The sequence below is a fragment of the Protomyctophum parallelum genome (assembly GCF_964188405.1).
Source record: "Protomyctophum parallelum genome assembly, chromosome: 18".
In the NCBI taxonomy this organism is placed as follows: domain Eukaryota; kingdom Metazoa; phylum Chordata; class Actinopteri; order Myctophiformes; family Myctophidae; genus Protomyctophum; species Protomyctophum parallelum.
The window spans coordinates 8,326,819-8,341,170 of record NC_139716.1 but is presented as its reverse complement, the minus strand read 5'-3'; the positions used below and the strand labels follow the sequence as shown (position 1 = coordinate 8,341,170).

At 43.2% G+C, this 14,352-nt stretch overlaps 1 protein-coding gene across 1 annotated transcript in view; it reads left to right on the top strand.

The window, feature by feature from the left end:
• The window catches only part of dnah2 (dynein, axonemal, heavy chain 2), a gene marked incomplete at both ends in the record, with an annotated part of 126,688 nt that overhangs the window by 58,124 nt on the left and 54,212 nt on the right, over window positions 1-14,352 (top strand). Inside the window, 3 exons of the mRNA XM_083789374.1 lie at window positions 1,795-1,911; window positions 5,622-5,786; window positions 7,803-7,925. Coding sequence (XP_083645500.1) covers window positions 1,795-1,911; window positions 5,622-5,786; window positions 7,803-7,925 — 405 coding nt within the window. The remainder of the gene's footprint in view (window positions 1-1,794; window positions 1,912-5,621; window positions 5,787-7,802; window positions 7,926-14,352) is intronic.

Here is a 14,352-nt window from a genome sequence, read left to right as displayed (position 1 = left end):
AATCAACAAATAAAAACCAATCCAAATTCATTTTAGTCGACAAAATCAACTAAAACCAAAACATTTCAGATGGCTAAAATATGACTGAAACTAAGTGGAATTGTCATCAAAAGACCACGACTAAAACTTAATCAAAATGTTTTGTATTGTGATAAAAGAACAAACACAGAACAATTATCATCCCACCCCTATTTAACGTCTGCTGTTCCACCTTGTTCACGGGCTGTCTCACTCAGTGAAACTATTATAAATTATAAATAATAAGAAAACATATGTTTGTGTGTAGTGCACAACAGAGAGGGTAATCTTTGCCGTCATTACAAACCACTGAGTCATTTGAATCTTTGCTGAATGTGTCAGATAATCGCACACTGCCGCGTAATAATGATGAGAATCCATTGATTCTCTCTTCAAACCGGGCATTTTATTACCAGAAGCAAATAGTTTTTTTGGAAACATTTTAATTATGTTGGAGGATAGCTTCTCGGGCGGAAGGGGGGTTATCATATATATTGTCACAATAACAGTATAATTCTGGGAAACAACATGCCATCTGTTACAACACAACCACGTAACCACGTTCCAAAAACATTCAGCATACATGTATTGTATCGTTATGGCTTACATACAAGTAGGCCTAGATAAGGGTAACGCATAGTTTTGGGTTGGTTCCTCGTACATTTGGTTCCTCGCAGATCAGCAATTTTCACTGTGTGAGACTCTCTTTGATACAGAGACATAGTCATGGCGGCAAGACTTTAACCCATTCTGATCAGATTCATACTAGGTTTCCACTGGACACACTCTGGTCTGATGAACCCATTCTGACCTGAGATCAGATTCTAAAAATGTCAGTCGTTCTTCGATTTTTTTAAAAATAGCAGACCTACAAGCTCGTAGCGCGCCACTCGGTGGCGCGATATGAGCTTGTAGATCTGCTATTTTTAAATGGCTAAAGCATAACATGACGCTAACACCAAAATGGGTTCCCGTTCAGAATGGGTTAAGGAGAGGAGAGTAGAAAAACTTTCTTCATTTATTTATTTTGATCCAAAATGAGTTAATAGCACAGGCAGACTCTCTCGCATATAGAGCATGTCTGAAATAAGTGTCAGAGCTGAAATTGACATGTAAATATGAAATGCTTAAACATGTATAGCTAGGTGTGATGTTAAGAGACCAGAGAAGTGAACCTTTCAAGCCTCTTTTCTCAACTCGCTTTTGTAAGACATTACATTACTTTTTGTAAGACCTTACTCTGTCAGCCAAAACTGGTGGGTCAAACTGAACAACCAATATGTCAATTTGAAGCTATATGATTCCCTGCTTTCATATGACATGAAAAAAAAAATCCAACTTGTGGGTCAAGTTTCTGAACATTTTGGTTCAGTGGTTCCCAAAGTGGGGTCCGGAGACCCCCAGAGGTCATTTGGGGGAGGGGGTGTCCGAAGGGGTCCTCGGTTAAACGTGTTCATACATCATCACAATAATCGTAAACACTGTATTGGCTATTACAAGCTCACAGCACGCCACTTTGACCGGTGCTGCGAGCTTACAAGTACATCTGATATTTTTGGAAATAATCTTCTGCGCTGGCGTGCATTAATTGTGGTAATTAAAGCACACCCTCTCGTGTAATATTGCTTAATTATGGGGGTCCATATGGCAAAATAGTATTTCAGATGGGGGTCATAATTGGCATGACAAAGTTTGAGGAACCACATTTTATTAAAATTAACTATTTCTTTGTGATGAATTACACTGATTAGTAGATTGTGTGTGTGTCCCATGCAGATATATGGACGCGTGTTCAGGGTGGTGGAGCCCAAGCGGGCCCTGCTGCGAGGGGCCACGGCTCAGCTGGCCGAGAAGCAGACCTCTCTGGCCCAGGGCCAGCTCAAACTGACCCAGGTAACCATGCACACACGCACGCGCACACACGCACGCACGCACGCACGCACGTGCGCACGTACATTGTGTTTGCGAACGCAGTGATTGTGAACGCAGTGATTGCGAACGCAATGAGCACTAACTATGACAGCAAGGGCTGAATGTCTGTGTGTGTGTGTGTGTGTCCCGCTGTTACACCACCCGCCCGCCACCAGAGGGCGCAGCTGTATCACACAAAACACACACACGCACGCACTCACACACACACACACACACACACACACACACACAACTTAACTTTAAAAAAAAAAGTTAACTTAAAATGAAAAAGAAAAAACTTAACTTCAAAATAAAATCTTAAAAACTTAAAAAAAACACAAAAAAACTTAACTTAAAAAAAAAATCTTAAAAAAACACAAAAAAGTGAAGTTTAAAAAGAAAACCTTAAAAAAGTATGTAATTTATTCTAATTGTTATTGCCATTTACGAGCTGCGTTCGCTTCCCGCGTTTGCGCGTCTTACTTGTGTACTCTCCTCTAAACTGTAACAAACACATGATCAGTACATTGTGTGGTCCTTTCCACTACACTTTAACAAACACATGATCAGTACATTGTGTGGTCCTTTCCACTACACTTTAACAAACACATGATCAGTACATTGTGTGGTCCTTTCCACTACACTTTAACAAACACATGATCAGTACATTGTGTGGTCCTTTCCACTACACTTTAACAAACACATGATCAGTACATTGTGTGGTCCTTTCCACTACACTGTAACAAACACATGAACAGTACATTGTGTGGTCCTTTCCACTACACTGTAACAAACACATGATCAGTACATTGTGTGGTCCTTTCCACTACACTTTAACAAACACATGATCAGTACATTGTGTTGTACTCTCCTCTAAACTGTAACAAACACATGAACAGTACATTGTGTGGTCCTTTCCACTACACTGTAACAAACACATGATCAGTACATTGTGTGGTCCTTTCCACTACACTGTAACAAACACATGAACAGTACATTGTGTGGTCCTTTCCACTACACTGTAACAAACACATGATCAGTACATTGTGTGGTCCTTTCCACTACACTGTAACAAACACATGAACAGTACATTGTGTGGTCCTTTCCACTACACTTTAACAAACACATGATCAGTACATTGTGTGGTCCTTTCCACTACACTGTAACAAACACATGAACAGTACATTGTGTGGTCCTTTCCACTACACTGTAACAAACACATGAACAGTACATTGTGTGGTCCTTTCCACTACACTTTAACAAACACATGATCAGTACATTGTGTGGTCCTTTCCACTACACTTTAACAAACACATGATCAGTACATTGTGTGGTCCTTTCCACTACACTTTAACAAACACATGATCAGTACATTGTGTGGTCCTTTCCACTACACTTTAACAAACACATGATCAGTACATTGTGTGGTCCTTTCCACTACACTTTAACAAACACATGATCAGTACATTGTGTGGTCCTTTCCACTACACTTTAACAAACACATGATCAGTACATTGTGTGGTCCTTTCCACTACACTTTAACAAACACATGATCAGTACATTGTGTTGTACTCTCCTCTAAACTGTAACAAACACATGAACAGTACATTGTGTGGTCCTTTCCACTACACTGTAACAAACACATGATCAGTACATTGTGTGGTCCTTTCCACTACACTGTAACAAACACATGAACAGTACATTGTGTGGTCCTTTCCACTACACTGTAACAAACACATGATCAGTACATTGTGTGGTCCTTTCCACTACACTGTAACAAACACATGAACAGTACATTGTGTGGTCCTTTCCACTACACTTTAACAAACACATGATCAGTACATTGTGTGGTCCTTTCCACTACACTGTAACAAACACATGATCAGTACATTGTGTGGTCCTTTCCACTACACTTTAACAAACACATGATCAGTACATTGTGTGGTCCTTTCCACTACACTTTAACAAACACATGATCAGTACATTGTGTGGTCCTTTCCACTACACTGTAACAAACACATGATCAGTACATTGTGTGGTCCTTTCCACTACACTTTAACAAACACATGATCAGTACATTGTGTGGTCCTTTCCACTACACTGTAACAAACACATGATCAGTACATTGTGTGGTCCTTTCCACTACACTTTAACAAACACATGATCAGTACATTGTGTGGTCCTTTCCACTACACTTTAACAAACACATGATCAGTACATTGTGTGGTCCTTTCCACTACACTGTAACAAACACATGAACAGTACATTGTGTGGTCCTTTCCACTACACTTTAACAAACACATGATCAGTACATTGTGTGGTCCTTTCCACTACACTGTAACAAACACATGAACAGTACATTGTGTGGTCCTTTCCACTACACTTTAACAAACACATGATCAGTACATTGTGTGGTCCTTTCCACTACACTTTAACAAACACATGATCAGTACATTGTGTGGTCCTTTCCACTACACTTTAACAAACACATGATCAGTACATTGTGTGGTCCTTTCCACTACACTTTAACAAACACATGATCAGTACATTGTGTTGTACTCTCCTCTAAACTGTAACAAACACATGATCAGTACATTGTGTGGTCCTTTCCACTACACTTTAACAAACACATGATCAGCGGAAACATAATGAGGATGGGAATAATGGCTGCACCTTTACAGTGTGTGGGTGAGATGATGGATGATAGTATTCTAAAGGTCATGCATATTTAAGCGTGTGTGTGTGTGTGTGTGTGTGTGTGTGTGTGTGTGTGTGTGTGTGTGTGTGTCACAGTGCGTGCGTGCGTGTACAGTGCACTATGTGCATGCATTTCCAGGTTCTTTGCATAATGTGAGCCTGTGTTCATGTGTCTGTAATGTGTGCACGCGTTGCATGCTGAAAATAGCCAATCTACAAGCTCACAACGTTGTCGCGCTGTGACACGCTGTGAGCTTGTAAGTCGGCTATTTTCAGCATGCAACCGGTGTCAAATCTGCCATCATGACGCTATCAAGGCCTGGCAAAAATACATTATTAACTCAAGTGTGGTTTTAGTCGAGCCGAGCAGGGAGAAGATGTACAGTAGCTCCCCGGACCGTAGCCTTTGACTGTCCTTATCTATACGTTTTGGACATGATGTTCTGTATGTTATTTCAGTGTGATCTGTATTGGTCTATGCTCTTGTGTTCCTGACTGTTCTGTTTGGTTTGTGTTTTCTGTTACACTGTTGTTGCCTTTGGTGTTGTGTATCTTATTTTGTAGCATTGTTCCTAGTGTTTCCTGTCTGCCTAGTTACTGTTACTTACCTTGTCTAACCTACTTTGTGATGTGTCAGTGTTTCCACCTGTGTCCCGTTAAGGCTCATACATAGTCTGGATTTTCGGTGGCTAGGTGACCACCGAACTACGACATGACGTCACGGGCCGCGGTGAAGAGCAAACCACCGCCACCTCTCCAGCCCTTCTCTCTGTTTTTACTCACCACCGCTCAAGGTTATTTCAGCTCCGGTGGTCAGCTCACCACCGGAGCGGTGGTCACCTCACCACCGAAAATCCAGACTATGAATAGGCCTTTAGTCCCCCAGCCTATCCTAGTGTTGATTGTGTATATTGGTTTCACCTGTGCCCTGTTATCCTGTGTCTATTTAAGTCCTGTGTCTGTGTGCATGTGTGTGTGCGTGTGTGCGTGTCTAGGTAGGGGAGAAGCTGGAGACGCTGAAGGCCCAGTACAGTGAGAAGTCGTCCATGAAGGAGAAACTGAAGGCAGAGTCCACGGACATGGAGCTCAAACTGGATAGAGCAGCCCAGCTGGTGTCTGGCCTGGCTGACGAGGGAGTCCGCTGGGAGGAGGCCGCGGCTGTACGACACGCACACACACACACACACACACGCGCACACGCACACACACACACACACACACACACACACACACACACACACACGCACACACTCCACACAGACAAACTGCCTAGAACAGCTGAAACAGAGCAATTATTTGTCAGGTTGTTTGGCTTCGCTCTTTCGTCATGCCAGCTGTTGTTAGGCTGCTCGTGGTCAGTTTACTGCATGTACTGTATGGCCCAGGCTTCCAAATAACTGTACGTATAGAATCTACATCTGCGTCTTGAAATGCCTGGAATGTTGAACGTGAAAACGTTCAACTGGCATTTAAGCCAGCAGGGCGCAAGAGTAGTGACAACACATAGAATAGGCAGGAAGTAATTAGCATAATGACTAAATTGGCAGAGAAATAATTGGGGGTTGAAAAATAATTGGCATGAACACGCATATCGTACATGCAAACCTTAAAACCAGCCTTGCCAGTCAACCATCTAATTCTAATCCATCCACCCATCCATATTCAACCGCTTATCCGTAGTCGGGTCACAGCTCCACCAGAATGTTCCAGACTTCCCTCTCCAGAGCAACATTAGTGACTTCCTCCTGGGGGATCCCAAGACGTTCCAAGGCCAGTGAATCAATGTGTTTCCTCCAACGCCTTGTGCCTTGGTCTGCCTCCCAGTGGGACGTGCCTCGAGGACCTCCCTATAAGGGAGACGCTCGAGAGGCTGCGACTCTACTCCGAGTCTCTCTCGTGTGACTGAACTTCTCACTCTATCTCTAAGGGAGATGCCAGCCACGGTGCCACCTGTCGAAGAAAACTCATTTTGGCCGCTTGTATTCGTAACCTTATTATTTTGGCACCATCTAATCAATTAAACATCTAATCATACTAGATTATTCTTATTCACATTATACACCCGCATGCACACACACAATATGATCACAAACATGCACCCACACAATATGAATATGATCACACACACACACACACACACACACACACACACACATTTTAACAATTTATTTAGGAAATTGCATACAAGGACATAAATAGTTCAGGTGCAGCAAAGCTACATCCACGAATCGCGATACAATAAGAATGTCATGTCACCCAGCATTCCATGGGCACAAGTAGTGTAGGCATGAATCCTACACCGGCCACCAACAACCAGTCTCAGGCTGGAACAATTTCACAGTCCCACTCCTGAATTGCCGCCCGGTGTCATATCGTTCCCGGTAGCGTGGCTAATCCCATGGGCCCAAAATCCACCCACTGTTGTTCCGACAGCGGATGGACTGGACACACACACCGCTAGAAGGCCATGTCCAACGCCTCTCTTCCCTGCTAAATGGGAAGGTCCACCAAGGCACCAAGCAGCAGTTGGTATATCGCTGAGCAGTGCCTTGTTGTCTGCAAGCTTGCGATGGTGTTGAAGCACACAGTCCACAGAGGTTGCAAATGCATCTTAAATCTGCACCCACTACATTAACGATGGTAGTTACAACGGAGCAGTTTAACGTCGTGCTCAGGATGCGCGTGCACACGCACACACGCACACCCTTGTTTTTATGGTTATGATTTGTAATTTAGGGGTTGATATTGGCGTTATGCAGATTTTTTTGTTTAGTTGCAAGCCGGTTTTATCCCACAATAAAATACAATAAAACAAATGTAATAAAATGAATGAAAATAAATACTGTATTAGGAGTCACCAGAACCGAGGACATGATGAATCTAACATTGTTCAAAATGAGTTTTATTTATCAAATAACTTAACACTGAATCGAGCAAATATTTTTGGTGTGAAATATCTCTTTTAAGTACGGCTCATACTTTAATGTTAGGGTTAAAAATGGCACAAAAATAAAGGTTGCGATCACATTTAGGCATTCGTGGAAAGTAACTCAATGCTGTACAATGTTTCCACACTGCATTTAGGTAACGTAGAACAATATGTGTGTGTGTGTGTGTGTGTGTGTGTGTGTGTGTGTGTGTGTGTGTGTGTGTGTGTGTGTGTGTGTGTGTATCAGGCTCTGGAACAGAACATGGGTTATCTGGTGGGAGACTGCCTGCTGGCAGCTTCCTTCCTGTCCTACCTCGGACCCTTCCCCTCCAGCTACAGAGAGCAGCTGATGGACCGCTGGATGAAGGAGGTGATCGCACACACACACACACACATCAAAAGTCCCTACATATGCTGTGCGATTACGTAATGAGGCCCACATGAATAAAAATAAATGTTTTGTTAGCTGCGTTAGCAAACATGCTGAGCTGGCCATTCTGTCTCTTACTTGTAAACAAACTGACTCCACGCAGATTTAGCTAACGTCCCATAGCCCTAAGGGAGGATTTACGTCCCATAGCCCTAAGGGAGGATTTACGTCCCATAGCCCTAAGGGATGATTTAGCTAACGTCCCATAGCCCTAAGGGAGGATTTACGTCCCATAGCCCTAAGGGAGGATTTACGTCCCATAGCCCTAAGGGATGATTTAGCTAACGTCCCATAGCCCTAAGGGATGATTTACGTCCCATAGCCCTAAGGGAGGATTTACGTCCCATAGCCCTAAGGGAGGATTTACGTCCCATAGCCCTAAGGGATGATTTAGCTAACGTCCCATAGCCCTAAGGGATGATTTACGTCCCATAGCCCTAAGGGAGGATTTACGTCCCATAGCCCTAAGGGAGGATTTACGTCCCATAGCCCTAAGGGATGATTTACGTCCCATAGCCCTAAGGGATGATTTAGCTAACGTCCCATAGCCCTAAGGGATGATTTAGCTAACGTCCCATAGCCCTAAGGGATGATTTAGCTAACGTCCCATAGCCCTAAGGGATGCGATGCTCTGACGTGTTCAGAAACACACAGGCTTCCATATCACTACGTCTTTAAATGAAACGGTAACTAAGCAACTGATTACTCTAATTGCAAACCAACTCGTTAGGTTACTCTGTTAACCAAAATAGTAGCCTATTCCGTCACAGTAATGACATTACCCCAACACTGGTAATCACAGCCCCTTAGTAAACACACAAACAATCAGGGTTGATTTGTTTATTATTGGAACACAGTTCTTACAGTATATGACACAATATAAGATTTCCCGATGGGGATTTCTGTAGAAAGAATACTTATGTGAGCCAGGGTAGCGAGAGTGACGTCAGGACTTCAGTACTTATTCCTTTAGTGTGTCTCTCTCTCTCTCTCTCTCTCTCTCTCTCTCTCTCTCTCTCTCTCTCTCTCTCTCTCTCTCTCTCTCTCTCCGTCTCTCCGTCTCTCCCTATGGCTGTGTGGTTTGGTTTACTGTATAATGCACAGGAGCAGTGATTAAAAACAACAAACGATGTAGAGTAGAGGGTGGGGTCGGGCTGCGTGGTGCCCCCAGGGGGTGCTAACGAGAACATGCTCCTGCTAAGCAAAAGACAACTATATAGAGAGGCATGTAAGGCTCCACTGGTTGTAACTATATAGAGAGGCATGTAACGCTCCACTGGTTGTAACTATATAGAGAGGCATGTAACGCTCCACTGGTTGTAACTATATAGAGAGGCATGTAACGCTCCACTGGTTGTAACCATATAGAGAGGCATGTAACGCTCCACTGGTTGTAACTATATAGAGAGGCATGTAACGCACCACTGGTTGTAACTATATAGAGAGGCATGTAACGCTCCACTGGTTGTAACCATATAGAGAGGCATGTAACGCTCCACTGGTTGTAACTATATAGAGAGGCATGTAACGCTCCACTGGTTGTAACTATATAGAGAGGCATGTAACGCACCACTGGTTGTAACTATATAGAGAGGCATGTAACGCTCCACTGGTTGTAACTATATAGAGAGGCATGTAACGCTCCACTGGTTGTAACCATATAGAGAGGCATGTAAGGCTCCACTGGTTGTAACTATATAGAGAGGCATGTAACGCTCCACTGGTTGTAACCATATAGAGAGGCATGTAACGCTCCACTGGTTGTAACTATATAGAGAGGCATGTAACGCTCCACTGGTTGTAACTATATAGAGAGGCATGTAACGCTCCACTGGTTGTAACTATATAGAGAGGCATGTAACGCTCCACTGGTTGTAACTATATAGAGAGGCATGTAACGCTCCACTGGTTGTAACTATATAGAGAGGCATGTAACGCTCCACTGGTTGTAACTATATAGAGAGGCATGTAACGCTCCACTGGTTGTAACTATATAGAGAGGCATGTAACGCTCCACTGGTTGTAACTATATAGAGAGGCATGTAACGCTCCACTGGTTGTAACTATATAGAGAGGCATGTAACTCTCCACTGGTTGTAACCATATAGAGAGGCATGTAACGCTCCACTGGTTGTAACTATATAGAGAGGCATGTAACGCTCCACTGGTTGTAACTATATAGAGAGGCATGTAACGCTCCACTGGTTGTAACTATATAGAGAGGCATGTAACGCTCCACTGGTTGTAACTATATAGAGAGGCATGTAACGCTCCACTGGTTGTAACTATATAGAGATGCATGTAACGCTCCACTGGTTGTAACTATATAGAGAGGCATGTAACGCTCCACTGGTTGTAACCATATAGAGAGGCATGTAACGCTCCACTGGTTGTAACTATATAGAGAGGCATGTAACGCTCCACTGGTTGTAACCATATAGAGAGGCATGTAACGCTCCACTGGTTGTAACTATATAGAGAGGCATGTAACGCTCCACTGGTTGTAACTATATAGAGAGGCATGTAACGCTCCACTGGTTGTAACTATATAGAGATGCATGTAACGCTCCACTGGTTGTAACTATATAGAGATGCATGTAACGCTCCACTGGTTGTAACTATATAGAGAGGCATGTAACGCTCCACTGGTTGTAACTATATAGAGAGGCATGTAACGCTCCACTGGTTGTAACCATATAGAGAGGCATGTAACGCTCCACTGGTTGTAACTATATAGAGAGGCATGTAACGCTCCACTGGTTGTAACTATATAGAGAGGCATGTAACGCTCCACTGGTTGTAACTATATAGAGAGGCATGTAACGCTCCACTGGTTGTAACTATATAGAGAGGCATGTAACGCTCCACTGGTTGTAACTATATAGAGAGGCATGTAACGCTCCACTGGTTGTAACTATATAGAGAGGCATGTAACGCTCCACTGGTTGTAACCATATAGAGAGGCATGTAACGCTCCACTGGTTGTAACTATATAGAGAGGCATGTAACGCTCCACTGGTTGTAACTATATAGAGAGGCATGTAACGCTCCACTGGTTGTAACTATATAGAGAGGCATGTAACGCTCCACTGGTTGTAACTATATAGAGAGGCATGTAACGCTCCACTGGTTGTAACTATATAGAGAGGCATGTAACGCTCCACTGGTTGTAACCATATAGAGAGGCATGTAACGCTCCACTGGTTGTAACTATATAGAGAGGCATGTAAGGCTCCACTGGTTGTAACCATATAGAGAGGCATGTAACGCTCCACTGGTTGTAACTATATAGAGAGGCATGTAAGGCTCCACTGGTTGTAACTATATAGAGAGGCATGTAACGCTCCACTGGTTGTAACTATATAGAGAGGCATGTAACGCTCCACTGGTTGTAACCATATAGAGAGGCATGTAACGCTCCACTGGTTGTAACCATATAGAGAGGCATGTAACGCTCCACTGGTTGTAACTATATAGAGAGGCATGTAACGCTCCACTGGTTGTAACTATATAGAGAGGCATGTAACGCTCCACTGGTTGTAACTATATAGAGAGGCATGTAACGCTCCACTGGTTGTAACTATATAGAGAGGCATGTAACGCTCCACTGGTTGTAACTATATAGAGAGGCATGTAACGCTCCACTGGTTGTAACTATATAGAGAGGCATGTAACGCTCCACTGGTTGTAACTATATAGAGAGGCATGTAACGCTCCACTGGTTGTAACTATATAGAGAGGCATGTAACGCTCCACTGGTTGTAACCATATAGAGAGGCATGTAACGCTCCACTGGTTGTAACTATATAGAGAGGCATGTAACGCTCCACTGGTTGTAACTATATAGAGAGGCATGTAACGCTCCACTGGTTGTAACTATATAGAGAGGCATGTAACGCTCCACTGGTTGTAACTATATAGAGAGGCATGTAACGCTCCACTGGTTGTAACCATATAGAGAGGCATGTAACGCTCCACTGGTTGTAACCATATAGAGAGGCATGTAACGCTCCACTGGTTGTAACCATATAGAGAGGCATGTAACGCTCCACTGGTTGTAACTATATAGAGAGGCATGTAACGCTCCACTGGTTGTAACTATATAGAGAGGCATGTAACGCTCCACTGGTTGTAACTATATAGAGAGGCATGTAACGCTCCACTGGTTGTAACTATATAGAGAGGCATGTAACGCTCCACTGGTTGTAACTATATAGAGAGGCATGTAAGGCTCCACTGGTTGTAACTATATAGAGAGGCATGTAACGCTCCACTGGTTGTAACTATATAGAGAGGCATGTAAGGCTCCACTGGTTGTAACTATATAGAGAGGCATGTAACGCTCCACTGGTTGTAACTATATAGAGAGGCATGTAACGCTCCACTGGTTGTAACTATATAGAGAGGCATGTAACGCTCCACTGGTTGTAACTATATAGAGAGGCATGTAACGCTCCACTGGTTGTAACCATATAGAGAGGCATGTAACGCTCCACTGGTTGTAACTATATAGAGAGGCATGTAACGCTCCACTGGTTGTAACTATATAGAGAGGCATGTAACGCTCCACTGGTTGTAACCATATAGAGAGGCATGTAAGGCTCCACTGGTTGTAACTATATAGAGAGGCATGTAACGCTCCACTGGTTGTAACCATATAGAGAGGCATGTAACGCTCCACTGGTTGTAACTATATAGAGAGGCATGTAACGCTCCACTGGTTGTAACTATATAGAGAGGCATGTAACGCTCCACTGGTTGTAACCATATAGAGAGGCATGTAACGCTCCACTGGTTGTAACTATATAGAGAGGCATGTAACGCTCCACTGGTTGTAACTATATAGAGAGGCATGTAACGCTCCACTGGTTGTAACTATATAGAGAGGCATGTAACGCTCCACTGGTTGTAACTATATAGAGAGGCATGTAACGCTCCACTGGTTGTAACTATATAGAGAGGCATGTAACGCTCCACTGGTTGTAACCATATAGAGAGGCATGTAACGCTCCACTGGTTGTAACTATATAGAGAGGCATGTAACGCTCCACTGGTTGTAACTATATAGAGAGGCATGTAACGCACCACTGGTTGTAACTATATAGAGAGGCATGTAACGCTCCACTGGTTGTAACTATATAGAGAGGCATGTAACGCTCCACTGGTTGTAACTATATAGAGAGGCATGTAACGCTCCACTGGTTGTAACTATATAGAGAGGCATGTAACGCACCACTGGTTGTAACTATATAGAGAGGCATGTAACGCTCCACTGGTTGTAACTATATAGAGAGGCATGTAACGCTCCACTGGTTGTAACTATATAGAGAGGCATGTAACGCTCCACTGGTTGTAACCATATAGAGAGGCATGTAACGCTCCACTGGTTGTAACTATATAGAGATGCATGTAACGCTCCACTGGTTGTAACTATATAGAGATGCATGTAACGCTCCACTGGTTGTAACTATATAGAGAGGCATGTAACGCTCCACTGGTTGTAACTATATAGAGAGGCATGTAACGCTCCACTGGTTGTAACTATATAGAGAGGCATGTAACGCTCCACTGGTTGTAACTATATAGAGATGCATGTAACGCTCCACTGGTTGTAACTATATAGAGATGCATGTAACGCTCCACTGGTTGTAACTATATAGAGATGCATGTAACGCTCCACTGGTTGTAACTATATAGAGATGCATGTAACGCTCCACTGGTTGTAACTATATAGAGATGCATGTAACGCTCCACTGGTTGTAACTATATAGAGAGGCATGTAACGCTCCACTGGTTGTAACTATATAGAGAGGCATGTAACGCTCCACTGGTTGTAACTATATAGAGAGGCATGTAACGCTCCACTGGTTGTAACTATATAGAGATGCATGTAACGCTCCACTGGTTGTAACTATATAGAGAGGCATGTAACGCTCCACTGGTTGTAACTATATAGAGATGCATGTAACGCTCCACTGGTTGTAACTATATAGAGAGGCATGTAACGCTCCACTGGTTGTAACTATATAGAGATGCATGTAACGCTCCACTGGTTGTAACTATATAGAGAGGCATGTAACGCTCCACTGGTTGTAACTATATAGAGATGCATGTAACGCTCCACTGGTTGTAACTATATAGAGATGCATGTAACGCTCCACTGGTTGTAACTATATAGAGAGGCATGTAACGCTCCACTGGTTGTAACTATATAGAGAGGCATGTAACGCTCCACTGGTTGTAACTATATAGAGAGGCATGTAACGCTCCACTGGTTGTAACTATATAGAGAGGCATGTAACGCTCCACTGGTTGTAACTATATAGAGAGGCATGTAACGCTCCACTGGTTGTAACTATATAGAGAG